This window comes from Saccostrea cucullata, unplaced genomic scaffold, assembly GCF_032062105.1.
Source record: "Saccostrea cucullata isolate Sc308-1 unplaced genomic scaffold, CSIRO_AGI_Scuc_v1 ctg8, whole genome shotgun sequence".
Classification (NCBI taxonomy): domain Eukaryota; kingdom Metazoa; phylum Mollusca; class Bivalvia; order Ostreida; family Ostreidae; genus Saccostrea; species Saccostrea cuccullata.
Window position 1 is genome coordinate 833,347 of NW_026940997.1, and position 20,941 is coordinate 854,287.

At 33.3% G+C, this 20,941-nt stretch overlaps 1 protein-coding gene across 4 annotated transcripts in view; it reads left to right on the forward strand.

Moving 5' to 3' along the window:
* The window catches only part of LOC134256853 (uncharacterized), a 28,380-nt gene extending 9,298 nt beyond the window's left edge, over positions 1 to 19,082 (forward strand). Inside the window, exons 1-17 of one of the 4 annotated variants that reach the window (XM_062739523.1) lie at positions 282 to 373; positions 1,392 to 1,507; positions 5,588 to 5,685; positions 9,436 to 9,583; positions 10,201 to 10,389; positions 10,645 to 10,921; positions 11,045 to 13,132; positions 13,886 to 13,946; positions 14,153 to 14,255; positions 14,722 to 14,927; positions 15,134 to 15,209; positions 15,504 to 15,635; positions 16,080 to 16,131; positions 16,582 to 16,781; positions 17,080 to 17,203; positions 17,342 to 17,416; positions 17,762 to 19,082. In XM_062739523.1, coding sequence (XP_062595507.1) covers positions 1,448 to 1,507; positions 5,588 to 5,685; positions 9,436 to 9,583; positions 10,201 to 10,389; positions 10,645 to 10,921; positions 11,045 to 13,132; positions 13,886 to 13,946; positions 14,153 to 14,255; positions 14,722 to 14,927; positions 15,134 to 15,209; positions 15,504 to 15,635; positions 16,080 to 16,131; positions 16,582 to 16,781; positions 17,080 to 17,203; positions 17,342 to 17,416; positions 17,762 to 17,904 — 4,032 coding nt within the window. In that variant the 5' untranslated portion in view covers positions 282 to 373; positions 1,392 to 1,447 and the 3' untranslated portion in view covers positions 17,905 to 19,082. Of the gene's footprint in view, positions 1 to 281; positions 374 to 430; positions 589 to 698; positions 968 to 1,391; positions 1,508 to 5,587; positions 5,686 to 9,435; positions 9,584 to 10,200; positions 10,390 to 10,644; positions 10,922 to 11,044; positions 13,133 to 13,885; positions 13,947 to 14,152; positions 14,256 to 14,721; positions 14,928 to 15,133; positions 15,210 to 15,503; positions 15,636 to 16,079; positions 16,132 to 16,581; positions 16,782 to 17,079; positions 17,204 to 17,341; positions 17,417 to 17,761 lie in introns of those variants that run through there. The other 3 variants (XM_062739520.1, XM_062739522.1, XM_062739521.1) reach the window with 3 other exon arrangements.
* The last annotated feature ends 1,859 nt before the right edge of the window (positions 19,083 to 20,941 follow it).

Sequence of the window (20,941 nt, forward strand, 5' to 3'; positions counted from 1 at the left end):
AGAAGTCACTGTTTGATAGGTTGGTGTCTGACACCCGAGTTTTTATCCGTATTTCCATTTTGTTTGTGTATTGCAGCTGTCCCTTTGTTGGAGAATTGTTTATTAGAACAAACGGAGCCCCGAGTCAGCCAGCTGATGACAGCTAAGTGTGTAATGAATAACATTTAAATATTATTTATGAATGGGCTTTTTAAAATATGATCTGACTGAGGTCACAGGGTATTATTAAGGCAGTCACGGTTGGACTCAGTCGTTTCTCTGTCTGTTTAACAACAGGGCCGGGAAAAAAAGGAAGACACCGACAAAAATCTACCTTTGGGCTGCCGTGAATTCTTACATAAGTTTCGGCTTTAATTGAAGTTTACCTGTGGAGGTAAATCAGTGGTTATTGAAGTGTACTAGTGCAGTAATTACTAGGATTGGTCTCTTTCAATTGTGAGGTTGCAATAAAGGATTGTTGGGTCATGCACATGTATGTTATCGTGTAAAAATATTGGTGTGACAGGATAGAAGTTTACCACTAAGACATGGATTATCATTGCATGTTTCTTTGTGTTTGTTCAATTCAAGACTGGGACAAATTATATCGTAAGTCAAATATTTAATGTCTTGTTCGGGGGAAATTTGCTTTATTAATGTCTGTCTTAGATGTACTGGTGAGGAATTTTTAACAGGTAAAATGCAGTTTTAATTTTTTCCTGTCTTTTGCACAGAGTATCGGACAAAGACACCCTAAATAACTTAAGTAAATACCTGTACACTTAACAAAGGTAAGAGGAACTACCTTAGCACCTAACGAAGTTCTGTGGTTTTTTAATACAGGAAAAAGGTCAGTAAAACCAAATCTTTTCCTGTATCTTTAGAGTTGTTCACTGTGTCAATTCAGCCCAAGAACACAGAGGTTCATGGAGTAAAATTCTGTGTGTCAATATTTTGTTTTTCAACACAGGATTTGAAGGAGTTTAATGTAAGTAGGCAAGGTCAACAAGTCTGTCTGGACATTTTTAAATCTACGCAAAAAATATAAAAGTAATCTTTGACAAAGCAATCCTGTGTCCAATTGGACACTGACTGTGAAAGAGGTTGAGTATCAAATTATGAAGATTATATTTCAAATATGCCATAAAATTCATACCAATGACATAAATGTGGGTTACTCAAAGAACAAGTGATGCTTAAGTAATTTAATTGGCCATGGTTCTTAACTGGAATAACAGACCAAAAGTGGGATTTTACAATAGAAACCGTACATAAGCATTTCTCTTAAGTTGTCCACTTGTATTACAAATTAAATAAATTGGATATTATAGTGTAGATGTGATTTACTGGTTGATTAAATTAGTTGAAGTAGTGTCAATCTAAAAACCTGTAATAATTTTTTCTTGTTTCAGAATACCAGGCAATGGACATCAAACGGCAGACAGACAGTCATCACTAGATTAGAAGAATGCTGCAGAATAAGGAGACGGTCATGATGGAGGACCAGCAGAAATCGGCATACCAAAAGGTAAAGAAAAAAACCCCACTTAACGGGAGTCAGATTTAATTGGACGGAAATGATCGGGTTTCCTATCAGCCATCTGGTGTGGTGTTGTCTTTCAGCTTCTGGGTTAAATTTTTACTTTGTCATTGAGAAGTTATATAGGAAAAAGTGGAGTGAAGATTATTAATGCAAATACAGAGTACTTTTATATTGTAGTTGGTTTCAAAATCACCATGCATATTAACAACACCAGCTTTTTCGTATTTTTTTTTGGATAATTCTTTAAGAAGTTAATTTTTAGCTCTACTGGTCAGAGACCAGAAGAGCTTATGCGATAGTAATGCGTCCTGCGTCCGTCCGTCTGTCTGTCTGTCCATCTGTCTGTAAACAATTTTTCAAAACACTACTCCTCCTACAATTTTAGTCTGATTTCAATATAACTTGGCACACAAGTAGACTACACTAAAATACATAAAATAGTGCATCGGTTTTTGATTTCGATGAACGATGTTGCCTTCGTTACTAAAAATAAAATTTTCTTAGAAATTCCTTTAAAACGCTACTCCTTCTACAGTTTTGGTCTGATTTCAATATAACTTATCACACAAGTAGACTACACTAAGATACATAAAATAGTGCATCGGTTTTTGATTTCGATGAACGATGTTGCCATGGTTACTAAAAATAGAATTTTCTGTGAAATTCCTTTAAAACGCTACTCCTTCTACAGTTTTAGTCTCATTTCAATATCATTTGGCACACAAGTAGACTACACTAAGATACATAAAATAGTGCATCGGTTTTTGATTTCGATGAGCGGTGTTGCAATGGTTACTAAAAGTAGAATTTTCTGAGAAATTCCTTTAAAACGCTACTCCTTCTTCAGTTTTGGTCTGATTTCATTATCACTTGGCACACTAGTAAACTACACTAATTTACATAAAATAGTGCATCGGTTTTTGATTTCAATGAACGTTGTTGCCATGGTTACTAAAAGTAGACTACACTAAGATACATAATTCTGTGCATCGGTTTTTGATCAGTACAAACCAGTAGAGCTACAGTCTCGACAGAGACTTCTGGTTTAAAAATAATTTTAAAAGAGTAATCTTGGTCATTTTTTCTCTATTTTCTTCCAAAGCATAATTTACATAGACTGGAATTTGTATTGGTAAGACCACTTTGTTTTGCTTGCCCACTATAGGTTTGTGTTCAATGCACTTTTGAAAATTTATGGATTTTCAATAAATTTCTTTGGATCACAATGTTTACAAATGTTTTGAATATCTTATAAATTATAAAATAATTGACATTACCTAGTCCAATTCAATACATTATAATAAATATCTAAAATGTCAAAGACAATTTATATATATTTTATAATTTTATGTTCTTAAAAAAGAATATTTTTATATGTTATAAATAAGTTGGAAACAGTCAGTTTTGTAATGCAGACTGTATAAATTGGAGGGGGGGGGATCATTTACATGTATTTTTATTTAAATTGTAAAGGAAAAAATAAAATGGTTTTAATCAAAATTGTTTATTACATTTTCCAATAATGATATAATCCATAACTGCCAAAGTTTTAATATAGAAAACTGACCTATTTGTACAAAAAGTTGTGTGGTGTTACTTTTAGTTGTTGAATATGTGAAAAAATGCAGCATAGGAAAAAAAACAACAACATGCAATTAATCTAGACATTCACTATATTTTATTTCATTCATGTCTTCTTTGCAATCTTTATCCTTAAAACATTATATGTACCGTAGATTATTTTATTAGATACTATGTAGAGGCTTACTGTATCTATGTCCATATGTCTCAAAGAGAAGGACACATAATGTAGGATATCCATATGAGATCTAGCTTCTAACTCATCACCTGGGTGATGAGTAAAATACCAGATCATCCATGGGTAATGTAACAATGGTATTAGCCATCATAAGAGTTGATTTGATGATCACCAATATCATATGCCTTCCTGAAGATTATGAATTTAAATCTGTTGTATTTTTTTTCTTTAACCTTTTATGTATTTAAAAAAAAAAATCACTTTCTTTCTTGTTAATACTTAACCTTTTGAAAATGGCTATTTTCATTTAATTCACTTTTATTTAAAGTAACCCAGAGTTTTAATATATGTATATTTTTTTTTTAAATTAAACTGCTTTGCTTTATTTCACTGTGATCATTTTATTTATTGGTATAACTATTAAGTTCAAAATAATATGATTGATTGATAACACTTCTAAAATTAAAATTGTTACATGGAAACAACAGCATTTTACTGGTTACATTAATACTACTAATTAAGATTAATTTTTCCTGCCTTTTATTTAGCTCACCTGAGCTAAAAGCTTGTGGTTACATTTTGTCAGGTGTCCAGCTGTGAACTTTTCACATTCTCATCTTCTTCTCAAGAACCACTGGGCCAATTTTAACCAAACTTGCCAGAGTGTATTTTTGGTTAAAGAGGGTTCAATTTTGTGTACTTTCTTTCAAAGGGAGGTAATTATGAATTGTTAGAAGATTAATTGCAGCTTTATAGAATTCTTCCTCTCGAGAACCATGCAATTGGCCAGAAAATATTAAATTATTTTGAAGTATCTTCAGGTAGTGTACATATATATTATTTCAAATCATGATCCCCTGGCGTTAACGTGGGGCCACAATAGGCCATTAGAGTTTACAAAAGAAAGATCTTTGAAAAAAATTCTTCTCAATAAGAGCAAAGCCATGATTAGTCATATTGATATAAATCAAAGCATCCTCAGGTATTGTAGATTCAAGTTTTTTCAAAACATGACTTAAAGGGTAGGGAGGGGCAAAAATTGGTGCTCAGAGTTGTAAGAATAGTCATTGGAAATCTTGAAAACAAAACTTCTCAAGATCAGCAAGGTCATGAATGGAAATATATCTATAGGTAGTGTAGTAGATGATCAAATGTGTGCATGGGAAATATATCCTTTTTAGCTCACCTGAGCTGAAGGCTCAAGTGAGCTTTTCTGATCAGACTTTGTCCGTCGTCCGTTTGTCAGTCTGTCTATCTGTCTGTCCGTCTGTAAACTTTTCACATTTTCGACTTCTTCTCAAGAACCGCTGCGCCAATTTCAACCAAACTTGCCACAAAGTATCCATGGGTAAAGGGGATTTAAGTTTGTTCAAATGAAGCCCATGCCCTCATTCAAGGGGAGATAATTGGGAATTAATGAAAATTTGTTGGTATGTTTTAGAAATCTTCTTCTAAAGAACCTCTGTGCCAGGAAAGATGAAACTTATGGGGAAACATCCTCAGGTAGTGTAGATTCAAGTTTGTTCAAATCATGCCCCCTGGGGGTAGGGCAGGGCCACAATGGCCGATCAAAGTTTTATATAGAAATATATAGGAAAATTCTTTAAAAATCTTCTTCTCAAGAACAGCAAAGCCATAATTGATCATATTTATATGGAAGCATCGTCAGGTAGTGTAGATTCAAATTTGTTCAAATCATGCCCCCTGGGGGTAGGGCAGGGCCACAATGGCCGATCAAAGTTTTATATAGAAATATATAGGAAAATTCTTTAAAAATCTTCTTCTCAAGAACAGCAAAGCCATAATTGATCATATTTATATGGAAGCATCGTCAGGTAGTGTAGATTCAAATTTGTTCAAATCATGCCCCCTGGGGGTAGGGCAGGGCCACAATGGCCGATCAAAGTTTTATATAGAAATATATAGGAAAATTCTTTAAAAATCTTCTTCTCAAGAACAGCAAAGCCATAATTGATCATATTTATATAGAAGCATCATCAGGTAGTGTAGATTCAAGTTTGTTCAAATCATGGCCTCAGGGGGTAGGGCGGGGCCACAATGGCCGACCAAAGTTTTACGTAGACATAGGAAAATTCTTTGAAAATCATCTTCTCAAGAATAGCAAAACCATGATTGATCATGGGACTACTTTTGGATTTAAACTTTTCAATAATAAACCAATTTCTACTTTTTTTTTACTAGCCACAGTGCTCAGGTGAGCGATATGAACCATGGGCCTCTTGTTTCATAATTTTATCAATTTCCATTTTTAAGAAAATGTAGTCATAATAATTGTCTTATTACAGATGCTAAACAACATTGCAAATGACCTTGACCTCTTGCTGAATGACTTCTGCACAATATACCCAACCAAAGAAAATCAAGTGACCTTCAAAGCATATGGGTAAGTTTGGTAAAAAAGAATTAATAAGACATGTACTTTTGTATTTTCAAATACAATCTGTGCATTCATCATATATCATAGACATAGCAGCAGATCTGTAGCACGCTGGTCTGAAAAACTGGGAGGAATGACAGAGCTACAGTACTGTGCCCTCCATTAAAAAATTATATCTATTGCGCACAAAAAAGTGGTCTGTTTTTCTATTTATTTCTCTATATATTTAAACTGCCATATCAAATATTACTTACAGTGTGCTTCTAACATTTTCTTCTATTGTTTTCATAAAACGTTCCCTATAACCCTTGCTAGTAGGCCCAAAATGGAGACCTTCAAAATTTTCGCCTACCTGGTATTTCTAACCTGCCATTCTGGGTCACAAGACAATTTCATCCAACTGCTTCAAGCAGATGTTCCCAATAAGAATATTTGTTAGAATTCAAAAGAATATTGTTGAAATCAAGCTTTTGTGCAGTTGAGGTAAGAATTTTCAGGAATAAATGCAGAACGGACTGCAACTTTTGTGGGCAATTAATATATAATTTTTTCAATGGATATCACTGTAGGTGTCTGGTTTGTCAATATTTTTTAGGAGATCTATATTTCTGCAGCTACATTTTTAGCTAGCTGTTTCTTATTGTAAATCAAATTAGATGTGTCATATATAATAATGATATATATTATTTAGAACTTGTAAAAATATACAAAATAATAGAAAATTAGTCATTGATATCGATTAAAAAAAACCCTGAACCGTGTACTTCAAGTTTGACAATGCATATCAGCCTAAAAGTCTGTGGTAATTGTCAGTCAATGATCAAACATTTTTTTGTTTTTCTACTTGTTATGCCTCAAGCACTTGTTTCTGAAATTTTGGGGCTCGGTAAAGACCAAGCCAACTAATTTCGCCCTTAAAAATTTTACTCAATACACATGGAGTCCAATAAGAATGAATCATAGCATTATGTATCTGTATCTACTATCACTCTCAGGTAGATAAAATATATATATGTATATAATATTGGCCATACATATTGGTGATCAGATGATTATTTTTACTGACAACCTATGACAGACCAGGAACTTAAGTTCATGGGAACAGTGCCCTGGGGGGGCAGTGATTAATTGTGACACATGATAACAATCTCGGACATCATTGTTGTGTTTTAGAATATTGTATCCTATTGAAAACTGATTCCCTCTGATCACCCACTATATCCCACTCCCCAAATTTTTGTCTACTCTTTGTACGGGAACCATTAGTTGTGTTCGTGATGGATTAACTTTGATGAGGTGAGATATAAACTCCTCAGATTTTATCTCTAAACTTGTATTGTTGTCTTGAGAAGAGACTAGGTTAAGTATATAGGTAAACAATTGAAATTTTCTAAATTTAATATCTAAACAAATCAACAGATTCAACAAAGAACCCATATTTTACATTTTGTTATCCAAAATGACACAGGACATTTTTTGGGGCGGGTCACCTTACTCCCATGTGTTTCAGTTCAATTTGAAAACTGTATGTATACTTATAAAATTGGGCTTCATAATTTAGCAGCTTTGGCGTGGACAATGATGCACTTATTCATGAATACTGCTTTAATATAATTCATTTATCAATACAATACATGATAGAGACATGTGTATAGTGCTAATTTATGATTACACCAAGAACGATTGCACTAAATTATGAATATGCCAAATTTATACACATACCGTATTTGATGTCAATATCTACAAATCTGAATATTGTGCAAATTATTTCTATGTAAACATTTTGGTTTGGGAAAGAGTTAATATATCAATTTATTTTAATGGAAAGGAATTTAATTCATTTTCGTTATTGTTTTACAGTTTTAGCACATTATATATGTATATCTCTCTTAAAAGATTGAACATAATTCTTCTCTTTTGTTTCATTTTGGTTTGTTGCAATAGAAAACAAAATTTTGATAAGTTCAATCTCAAATATTTACATTTGCTGATATCTTTCCTTATATAACAATGCTAATAAAATTGAAATTAAATTTTCAATGACATGCAGTTGGTCACATGATCAGACTTTCTTGAGTATGGAAAGCAAACTGCACGAGCCTTTTGGAAAGTTTCAATTGTGATGTCACAGGATGTCGTAGATACGTTACTTCTTAATTAACGTTTATATAATAGTGTTGCATTATGCATGTACTATGCCTAAATAGTTTTAGGGTTTGACACATGGTGCACGAGCCGGAGGAAGAGCTTATGCGATAGTAATGTGTCCGTCCCTGTCTTATTGTCTGGCATAGTAAACAATTTTTCAAAATGCTACTCCTCCTACATTTTTGTTTGATTTGTAATATAACTTGGCACACAAGTTTTCACTAAGAAAATATCGGTGCTTAAACGGTTTTTGCACTTGCAAGAACGGTGTTGCAAAATATTCATGCTAAAATTTTTTGATTAACATGCTTAATTATATTGGTTACTAGTAGTTTTTCAATATAACTTGGCACACAAGTAGACTACACTAAAGCAACACATCTTTGTTTCTGTTTTGATTTCCTTATTTGTTGCCGTGGTTACTAAAAATAGATAATTTTTTGCAAAAACATTCAAAAGCGTCATATAAAAAAGCGTTTTAATGTAACTTGGCACACAATAAAATCAGTTAAGATACATGATTCTGTATGTAATTAGTTTGAAAGTTTGTTGTACACATTAATCTATAGTTCCTTAGAATAATATAACTGTTTTCAAATAATATTCAAAATGTCTATTTTCTCCTTCTTGTGTCAATTGTATAAATTAAGTTTATATATTTAATAAAATTACACACAAGCAGTGATCTACACTGGCGTAATCGATAAGGCATAATTATCAATTTTGTGTTTTTGATTTTGATGATTTATGTGCACGGAAGTAATTAAATTGAAAATTTTGTAAAATTTTATTAAAGCCGTGCTACATTTAGGCATATTGCAATCTTGCGCTATATAAATCCTTAATCACTATGGAGAATAGTATTTATTGCTTTATGTAAAAATGACAGGAAGCATAATAATACAAGATAGTGTGAATAAACCATCCTAACTGAGACTAAAACTTTTGAATTTTTTCCAAATATTTTGAAATCCATGTTTGCACTTTCTTGAGCTTCAATTAATTAGGTAGTAATTTGTTTAGAACTGTAATAAATGGGTGGCATTAGGAAATGCTCTTTACTGAACATGCATGCTGAAGATTTTTTTTTTTTTGTTTGATTAAAGCCAAAAAATAACATCAATCTAATTGAAATGATTTATTCTGACAGAGATTTAAAATAATATATAATTAACTTATCAAACAAAGTTTGTGTAGTAAAATGTAACAAAATACCCATAGCTATTTTTTTAATCCCTATTAATCCAGTCAAAATATTTTCTTTTTCTCTTTGCATGATTCACAGCTCCTTTAATTTCTGAAATAACAAACAAATCAATGAATTAGAATAAATTGATATAAAGGAGGTTATACAAAGAATAAACAAACAAACAATAAACAAACATGAAGCTAATTGTTCATTAATTTATTGTTGGAGAAAATGTGAACAGGTAATACATGTACTGTGTAGGTGTTACAGGACACATTCACAAATAAACTTGATTGATGATCTGGACGGAGGCTTCACATTACAACATATATGCTAGATTGGACAAAAAAAAAATTCAATGGAAATGTTAAAAAGATTCTTATGTCAGATTTTAAAATGTATACTTTTGGTATTTTAAGAACGGGGCAGTCATGCAATTCCAGTCATATGGTGGGGGAGGATAGCGCGTTTGGGACCCTAGCGTCCACCGACAGCTTCTCACACAACGAGAAAAACGAATCGATAAAATCGGGACATCTTGACATCTTCGGATTACAGCCACAACAGGTAAGGATAAATTACAAGTTATAGAACAGTTACATTCCAGAATTGAAAAAATTGTCTTTATTAAGGCTGGGCAAAAATATCAGTATTTCAGTATATTGCAATACAATGACAAAAAATATTGTATTGCAATATGTTTTTGTAATAACGATATACCAGCAGAATGCTTAGACTAAGGAATTTTATCATTAATCATAAAAATAAATGTAAGAAAGGTTTATTATGAAGCCAAATAGTAATTAAGACAGAAGCTGTTTCATGGGTGTATTTTAGAGCCTAACTTTAATTATAATCAACAAGATTTTTTTCTTTTGGTTACTTAGTTATACACATTCTGTGAGTAAGTTAATAAGATGAGAAAATGCCATTTTATTTTCATTGAAAATATTGCAATACACATAGCAATACAGTTAAAAATATTGCAATACAAAGTCTCTGCATGGCCAATAACCCAGCCCTACTTACTATGAATAGATAGAATCAAGCAGCTATCTTTATGTGAATATTATAGCTAGAACAGGACAGTAATGAATATTGTGCCATGTCTTAGTCTTTACTTGTACTTTATGTTTTTGAAAAGTAGAATATTTATTCTGATTCATCTTTTTTCCTCCTTTCAGACCCTTCAAATTCCCAGCATTATTAATGAATCGGAAGTAGGCCTGCCCATTAGAACATGCAGTGAAACAAACCTTGAACAGCGACACATTTCCTTTCATGAGCGCCTGACGAAGACACACCCCATCTGGCACCTCCCAGATATCGGCAGATCAGGGGCAGTTCATCTCCTCAAGGACCGGGAACCAGGGGTAATAAAGTTACTGGATTTTTATCATCCAGAATACTGAGACTTGACTGTATACAGTTATGACTTTGGCTTGAGTCATTTTCATATTTCATCATCCATTTTCAATTGGTGTTTTAGGTCCTACCTGTGTTGATAATTGTTAATTCCTCTATAGTGGAAGTCTCTGTTAAGCTTAACTCTATAGAATGGACATAGTGAAAATAAAACTGGACTTTGTACTTTGTAAAATATTGAAGTATCTCACTTTTACTTGCAGACTTTCATCATCCGTAACTCCAGCCAAAGCAATACTATAGCTCTCTCAGCCCAGTTCCCCGAGAAAAACCGGGCCAATGTGGACCACTATCTCATTCAACATTCAGAGAAAGGCTTTAGAATCCAAGGCTCACTGCATTACTTTGCATCTATTTTTCATCTCCTTGATCATTACCACCACTGGACTGACGAACTACCCTGTCCACTTCTTCTACCCCCCACCATCCGTAGGGCAAAGACTCTTCAAGAATTAACGTCTTTGTCATATTTAGGTCAAGGTAAACATAGGATTTTTCTTCTTCATTGGTTTTTACACCATGTGTAGGAAAAAAGATTATTTTAGATTAACTCTCTTTAAATTTGACTTATGATTTATTATCTTTATTTTTTTTTTTTTAAAGATTTCTGGACATCCTACAAGTTTGATAGAGGTTCCCAGATGGACTTATCCCTAAGCAAACCAAACCTTCACAAATCCAAAAGTGAACCTATAAACATTGTCCATGGCAGTCATTGTGTTCTGCGAAAGCCCTCCCTGGCCTCTGATCAGCAGGGTTCCTCAAGCACCCTGGAAACTCTGGGGAAATCCTGCCAATCTTCCTCCAGTAAAGGAAGTTTGAACCACACCCCCTCAAGTGTGGAGGATAATGTAGGGAGAGGGTTGGACCACAAGAGGCCCTCTAGAGAGGGAAGTTCTGCTGAAAGTCTTCTCTCTAATGAATCGGGGGGCAGGTCTGTTAATCAGCCCTCTCAGACTTCACTGTACTTCACAACTTCTCTAGATTTACTGAACATTCCAGAGGAGAACCAATATTTCAAAAGTAATCTGTCAGACAAGATGTCAGATTATGAGGACATTTGGAGGCATTCCATTTCTTCACATGGTGTGCTTAGTCCTGCTCCCCCAACACCAAAGAAAAAATCCAGTAAGAAAGGAAAGAGGAAAGAAAGAATGTCAGTGAAAGAAACAATCAAGGAAAAAGAAGCTGTAGATTCAGAAAATGTGTGTGATAGCAATATTCCCAACTCAGTGCCAGAGAAAGAGTTAAAGTATGATCTCAATGCTTCCACTTTCCCTTCCCCAAAACCTAAATCCAGCATTCACAGGACTTTGAGTTTGGATGACTACAAGATAAAAAATGCCATACGTAGTGAAGATGTGGATGCTGATCTTTTAGATGAGAAGTTTAACACTAGTTCTGTACAAACTCAGACTAGTCCAAAAATGAAAACAAAACCCTCCCCACTCCCTGTCAATGATGACTCTTCATCCACATCGACTGCTCTGTCTTCTGCAAAAAGCCCTGTGTATGCAGAACCATTTGACTCACTAAATGATGCAGAAATGAAGAAAGTTAATCGAAGATCAGCTCCAGCAATGGGAATCCATAAAAGGAAGGCAAGAGCGGTCTCACAGACTCCTGAGCTGGAGACAATATTCTCTCCAGGATATGACAATGAAGATGGAAATCAGACATTTGAAAATTTTGAAGTTCAAAACTCAGACATTGGTCCAAACCGTGTTGACCATAAAGCATTACGGAGAACTCAAAGTGCCAAAGTTAATTCAAATAGGAAATCTGAAAAAGACTCATTACCACCTTCAATAAGTGCCTTGCGTCTGGATAGCAAAAATTTAGTGATTAAGAAAAATTGTAAACAGTCCAGGAGCAAAACTAACATTATGTCTACCAATAAGAGTGTTAGTTGCATTCACCAAAGCCGAGAATTTTCTTGGGAGGAACTGTCTAAAGAGCAACAAAGTGAAGTGACCTCGACACTGAGGAAGTTTCCAGTGTACAAGAGGAAGATATCTTGTGAATCCTCATCCACAGATGGAACAGCTACAATGGAGGACATGATATCCTCTGTTAATCCCTCACTGACTGTCCGACCGGTGCAATTTCTAAATCCTTTACAACAACGAAACAGCCCTTCAGAATATGATAACTTAAAAAATCCAACTACAGACAATAAACGCCAGTCTCACGTTAGTACTGGCACTGTGTTTTGCAAGCCTTGGGATAATGTGTCTTTTGAAGCTTTAATGAATCCAAAATTTGTCCCTCCCATGGATGTGAATGAGAGAATTCAGGCCTGGCAAGCTGCCCATCAAGGGAGGGACAGTTTGTTATCAGACAGTACATTAGACTATGTGTCTGAGGATGATGATGATGAAGAAGATGATGATGGTGATAATTGGGATGACGCTCCCAAAGTTTTTGTTCATCCTCCGTCTTCGTCGGGAGGAAGTGTTGTGAACCATTCTTGTAATCCACAGCCTTCTAGTCAGTTACCACCACAAATCCCACCACAGATACCACCCAAATTATTCCCACTTCAGGATTATCCAGATGTGTGTAAGACTGCAATGAAATCAGTGATAGAAAATCGACTCTCCATTCATAGCTATGGAGGTTTTGGAGATAGTTTTCCCAAATCTCCAGAAACCAATGTTGTCCACCATATGCCATTGCCACCATCTGCAGGTACGTGCATTAGAAATTTAATTTTTAAAAAAATTTTTGCCATGAATATAGGCACATTAAGTTTGTTACATGCCTTCTGTCTTTCCTGCCGTCTTTCCATCCTTCTTTTGATCAATCCATTCATCACATTTTCAGTTTATCTTGGTTTCAGTAAAATTGTTCAAGATATGTAAAAATTAAAGCCCTGATGAACATTGCTGATAGCATCTTTTCTGACTTTGACAATATGTGTGACCTTGACTTAACTAATTCCAAATTTGAGTTTAGCTCAGTTTCAAAAAAAATGTTCTGAGATTTTATTTTATTTTAATTGATTTAGAAATTCCAATCACTTTTTGTATTTTTATCTCTATATCTTGAATCTTTAGATATTTTAAAGATTTGACTTTATAAATATGTTGGTAATGAGAAAATTAACTCAATGCAATGGGACTTCATTTAGCTGTTTCAGTGGGATGAATCACTATATACCATGATACAAAAGGCCAGAGCTGTGCTATTAAGTTCTGTATATGAATAAGAAAAAAGAAATTTATATCTTCTTTTTGTCATAGTGAACAATCAACTGATGACCAATATGTAGAAAACAGGGTACATTGGGCAGGCATTCATGTTCTATAGATATATTTCTAGTATTATATCTATAGTATCAAAGCTAAAATCAACGGTAATTGCTTGTCTTTAGAACTTTTCATTAACTTGAAATATATAGTGTATATAACATTAAAGCTATTTTTTTTCTTTTGATTTTAGATGAAAATAGAGATTGTAAGCAAAAGACACCAGAATCCAAAATTATTGATTACATTTGCAGGTTTGTTTTCATTTACTTTAACATTCAAAGTTTTTGAATGTTCCACAATGCATTTAATAAAGGTTGACATCTTTGAATCACGCCTTTGCTTTATTCAATTTCTAAACAATTTTTTTCTCCATGTTCTAAAAAATTATGTAAGTGTATGCATACAAAAAAATCAGTAAAAATCTGCTTGGTATCAGCATTGTGATGTTATTTTACAGGCTTTCTAAAGATAAAAAGACAACATTTGGCTGTACCATAGAGAACTTTATACAGTGTACATTGGAAAGCCAGGAAACAAACCCACACCATGTCACCAGAAATGTAAGAATCACTCATTTTTAGATTATAAACATGCACATATAGTTATACTTATAAAAATATGCTTTTACAGTAAGTTTACCCTTCTTTAGAAAATATATATTTGCTGTTCATTGGAAGAGGAAGTTAGAAGATTGAGCATATTAAAGGAGATAATAATAGATTATCTGATAATTTCTTCATAATTATCTTTGTTGAATTATGTTAAAATTTGAAAAAAAGAATTCAGATAGGTCAGTTTTAAAAAATTGTTTGCTGCCCTCTTGCAACCAACTGACTAAAATTGGCCCGACTCAGAACTTTTTTACATTTTAGGACACAATTTATTTTTCTTCAACAAATATGTTGAAATTTCCTGGAAAAAAAGATTTTGCCTCCTACTAAACAACCCAATAATTTTATTCTGAGTTGGGAGAGGGCAAGCAAACATTATTTTAAAGATGGCCTCATCAGTATTTTTTAATTTTAGGTTCGTCAGTTTATGACTGGAATAAGGAACTATCTGGTCAAGCATGGGGAAGGTGAGCTGGAAGACCTGATTGAGCATGAGCGCGCTCGACTGAGACAGAACGAGATCCTCAACATTGACAACATCATCGAGCGCTCACTCCACATCTGTGTTCTCCATCCACTAAAACTCCACATCTATGACCTCTTTGTCACAGAGTACACAAGGTCAGGATTTAATCAGGGCACCTGCTTTAGTAGCAAATATTTTGAAATGTTCCATAAACATGATAAAAATTTCATAAAATAAATCCTATTGTTATCATTAAAGATGAACTGAATTATAGAATCCTGATGAGATCCTATCCCTGTTTATCTTACAGGTGTCTATCAGTGTCTGTCATGTGATAATTTTTATACATGTCTTCATTCAGAAATGGTAGTTTACAGAAGCTCTCCAGCAACATTAAATATGCCAGAACAAAGTCAGCTAAAGACATAGGGATCAGGGTGAGTGCTTAGATTCCAAGACAGGTCTTGGTCAATGAAAGAAACTCTTGATATCAGGGAATTTAATAAAGTTTATGTTGGAAGATAAATATTTGCCAAACATTATCTTCACCCCCCAAAGCAGTGACTTTAAGTAATTGAGATAGCATTTTGCCTAGGTTTGGGAGTAAACATATTGAAAAAGGCATAGTTATAAAATTAAGCATAAGTGGTTGCTTCTCTACTTGACAATAAAGGTAATTGATATTCATGAAATAGGGAACAAAGTCAGTACTGTTAATTTCTTCGTTGTAGCCTGATATTCCTCTCCCAGATTCTGGTACCATGGATACCATTAAGAGCCATCTACACAGTATGCAGAAAGCATACTCTCCTCTAAAGAAAATGGAGCATCTACTGGCAGCAACATCTACTATCTACAAATGTGTAAGTTATATAAATGTTAAGCCTGTCAACATCTCTCTTTGGAGAGGATGTTGTGATTGCAATCAGTTTCAAAGTACATTGATTAAAATTCTCTGCCTTGTGTTGTTGTTTGGATGGCACAACAAATAGCAAAGGAATACCATAACATATTAAAGAAGATTATAAACAATCACTTAATTAATCAAAAATGTGTAAAGCACAGAAATCAGATGCCACAGCAACCATAGACAAATAGAGGAACCAAACAAGTCTCAGAGAAACTATTGCCAGTACAATAGCAGTTGGTCATAAAAAACTCACAAAGAAACTATATGTGTAATTTGTATTATCATGGAGGACTTTGCATTAAGTTCACATTTACCTAGGAATAGGAAAGAGTGGCTTTCTGTATGTAATAATTTTTTTGATAAATAGAAGTTCAAAATTTTATAAAATATTTTTTAGATGACACAAAATATCAGCAGAAAGGAGGGAGTTGTGACAATAGGAGCTGATGGTAATTATAATTTTATGTCATTTTACAGTCTACTTCAGATATACATGTATTGAAGTTTTAGGGATTTTAATATATAAACCAAAGTTGAAAATAAGCGAAATTGGATGTTGAAGACATTTAAAAATCCTAATCTCTATCTAAAACATCTAGACAAATATGAACCAATATACATGGTTAAAGTTGTGACACTTACACAGTTTGTTAATTAAAGCTTTGTATTTAATAAAGTCTGACATGTTTATTTCCTGATCTTAAGGAAGGAATTCCCAGACTAACTTGAACTCAAAAGCTTGTGTACATGTTTATCATTGATAAAGAGTGCATGCACCAATCCTACGTTAATTTGCATTTAGATTTCACAATTTAAACTATGCACATGTGAATTTATTTTAATTAATGAAAGACGTTTTTCTTTCATAACATATTCTAGTATGTACTTCATCTTTGTAGATTTCTTGCCAATGTTGATCTTTGTGTTGGTGCATTGTGGGATGGTGGCAGCAGAAATAGAGGCTGACTATATGTGGGGGCTAATTCATCCCTCCCTGCTCAATGGAGAGGGGGGATACTATCTCACTTCTCTCAGCAGTGCTGTACTAGCCCTCAAAAACTTCCAAAATATGCAGGGAACACCCAGTGATTCTCAGCAGGTAAATGACTAATAAAGACTTTAAAATCAAAACTTAACACATGGAATGTGATATCCCTATTACAGAGTAATATACATAGAAATAATGTGTATCTCATTAACATGTTGAACTGTTGATTTTTTGTTACAAAACACTGACTATTTTCAGATTTAGCCAAAACTCTGGGTTATACATGCTTTTTTCTTGTCAATAACTTTATATAAGGTTGACAAATACATGTAGCTACTCGTGTATTAGACATTTTTTTTCAATTTCTGTTGTTATTGTTTGGATGAAGCATTGTTTCCGATAACTTCAGGTGGAGGTCCCGGCTCTTGGTGACATGGAGGGTTTTTTGAAGGTAGCCATTCCTGATGAACTGCGGGATGCGATCATCTGGAAAACACTCCCTGTCCGACCTAACATGAATACTAAGGATGTCTGTAAGTTACAGCCAATAAAGTTCAATTAATGGACCATTGTTGTTAAAGTCCATGGACATTATAGAAATTCTTCAGGATTTTGTGCTTATATTTTTATCTAAAAGCAGGCTTAGAAGTTCATATTTTATGTTGTTGTAGGTTCCATGATTGCTCATAAGTTCCGGATCACAAACCCCCAGGACTACGGCCTTTATCTACTGGTCCAGGGAGAAGGTACGTATAAATCGACACATGCTGAACATATAGTTATACAGGGAAATTTATATTTCTCAAAAGGCATTGCGATTGATGAAAATACATATATTGTTTGATAGTAAGGCAACATTTGGATTATCTGAACCAAATGTCTATTCATACACTTCCACTTTCTTGATAAACTACTCAGTTTGCTTACTTTGTTCTGTCTCATCCTATTCCACATTTTTTTTTTTTTTGCAAACCTTAACATTTTTAGTTCATATTTATTTTTAATTCTGTAAATGATTTAGATTACATGTTTATTACACTAGAGATTCTTGTGTATGATTTGTTTAAGAGTGACTGATTTTTGTTTTACAGAAACTCGTCTTGGTGACATGAATATTCCTCAGGTGATAAAATCTGAGAACAGCTCCCATGGAAAACAGCCAGTATTTGCTTACAAACGCAATGCTGCAATCATAGCCTGGCCCATGTCAGTCAAAAGGCAACAGAACTGCTGAATGCAAAGAGAGTACAAGAATGAAAAAAAGATGCTCAATTTGAAGGAGACATTTTTTACATGAATTTTTTCACTGTTGAATCTTTAGAATTTCTCAGTTGAGTAAAAGGGATTTTTTTTATTAAGAGATTTGTGTGAGTTACAGATCAAAATTTCAGTGAGGCTTAAAGAAATCTGTATTAAGTTTCTGCTTGAATTATTGATACACTTTATCAAATTTCCTTCCTCTCAAACAAAGTTTGGGGGATTTGATACTAAGTCATAGGAATCTTTTTTTCTCTCAACATGTTCTTGCAATCATTTTTGTGCCATAATCTTCTAATGGATAGACATTGCAAGCCCATACTTTATACAAGGATTGCTTTAAGGTTTGTCATGACATTGATTTACTTGCAGATTAAGCAAAAAATCTACATCCAGTTCATAATTTTCTAATGAAGAAACATGAAAAGTTCATACTTTTGACAAAAATTACCTCAAACCTGAGGGCATATCATTACCTTGACCCAAGATCATTTAATCAAGTTCAAGGTCACTTGGGAAAAAAATATATCTCTTCTGTCCCGGTCATGTCCTTTAGTGGAGGAATATTTGAACCTCATTCTTGGCACAAAAATTTCTAAATAATTCATGAGTACTTGAAGCTACTTTGTGACAATTAGATTTCTCTGACATGAAGTAATTTTCAAAAAAAGCCTATTTTAACAAAATCAAGGTCATAAATAGAGAAAAATATATTTTGATAAATTGGTCACAGAACAAAATAAAAATCTTGTATGCAACATCAAAATTGGCCAACACCATATGACTGTCTCTTAGATCCCATTGGCTTATTGTTTTCTGAAGGGTTGAAGTGTTTCTAAAGAAAAAATTCTAAAGATAAAATCTGATAAGTTTTTAGTTTGATACTGAAGTAAAGAAAAATTAATACAAACAATAATTAGCTGTATAACTACTCATAAATACTATATTTTCTAATAATTACTTCTGAATCAGTAATTTTATTCAAATCACACGTATTTCATTGCTTAGTTTGCCTTGACAGAGATATGTATTGCTTGATTACAAAGCAACAAAGTTAAGGCTAGCAATTAAGCTTTTGTGACATACTTTAAAATTAATTCCATTGAGAGGAAAGACATTTTTAGCTCTTCTGAGCCAAAGGCTCAAAGAGCTAATGCTATGCACCCATTCTCAATATAAGGGCTCAAATAATGTCGCCTCATTTTCATTTAGAAGAAATACCACTGATGTAATTTTTAAATCAACATGATAAATAGTCATATAACAATGAATAAGAATTCATATAATTATTGAAAGGGTAATATATCAAATATAGTACCCTATTTGAAATGTACGTTACTGTCGCCGAGGCAAATATTATGCTGAATCCCCTCTGTGTAATATATAGTTTTGATTCTCAAGTAAAAATTTTCTGATAAGTTAAACCTTGTATCATATATATTTCTTTTCATAACAATAAATACATTTTCTTTGTGATAATAAATAATTTTTATTGTGCAATGTCCCTGTCGCTTAATTCTATTTCAACCACATTACAAGCAAACACAAAGATTATACACCTGATAGTTTTGTTCTCCTTTGTTTATTGATGGGCTAAATTTGAAATTTCAAAGGATTAATTACTCCTACTTAGATAATGTAACATGAAATTGAACAATTTGAGCAACTTTTATAAATATGCGGAATGAAAGAAAATCGTAGAGATAAGAAAGAAATGTACGTTACCTATATTCTTCCATTAAGAATATATATTAAGTAGAAAAAGAAACGACTCTGAATAAGCAACCCCTTGTATCCTGTAAACTGGCAAAGACGTTTTGCTTAACACAATTAAAAATTATTTTTTACATAAAAAGTGATCATTTGAAATGTACGTGACTGAAATGTACGTTACCATGAAATTCGAATTAAGTGAATCTCGCACGAATTTTCATGTATTCTCATACTTTCACACAATCGAATGTGTACACAAAGGAAAGTTTCAAAGGTTGGTGGTCGGCTAAATCCCAAAATTAATGAAAAGAAACGTTTCTGCTGAGGATAAAAAATATATTAAGGTCAATTATATGTAATATAATTTTGATACCTGGTATATATTTCTGAATACGAAACCTGTATGATGCATTTCTTATGATATGCAAGTTCAACTAGTATCAATATATTGCGTGTCTAACGTACGTTTGTGGAACAGAATTGATTTTATATTTGAAATGTACGTTACGTATGGTAACGTACATTTTGCGTATTTCTAACTGACATTCTTATTTTAATTAGTCAATGAATTGCGTTTACACGAGCGAAAAAAAATTATCGTTACAATCCATTTGACAACTGACCACATAAATCCATCTAAATGCACCCCCAATCCTCGTAAATGTGGTAGACTGTTACCATATGCTAGAAAATTTATTTGTAAGTGTCTTGTCTTATATTCATCTTTAGCAACCTTTTTGCAGTTTGTTTACTTTTTATATGCGACTTTTCGTCAATATTAATTTAATTGTTGTTGATAATTTAAAACAAGGTATAAGCTTATAATTGGTAAAAAAAAAAACACAAAAAAGAAAAAGAAAACAAATAAACCCTGAATACAAGACGGTCACGTACATTTCAAATACTGAAAGGCACACAATACTCAGTTTTGTTTAAATCATTTTAATTTTGGGTTATATTTTTCCAGATCTGCTGAAAAGCACGTATGTTTGTGTTTTGACAAACGATGTTGCAACATACTAAATGAAATTGTTAACAAGACTGTCGATGGATATATTCGGAATAGATTTATGTTAAGTTTCAATGGCCAAACACGAGCATTTGTTAGATCATAGCAAAATACTGTCTCTTATTTTTTTTGTCTGTACCCTTGCACACAGGTAGAAGTAACTAGGCTACGACCGGTGTCAATTTCAGCGAAACAGCACAAAGAATGGTAATGAACTGAGGTGGAGGGGACTCCCTAATAATATGTGAAATGAACGTTACCGAAGTGACGTGACATTCATGTAGTTGATGAC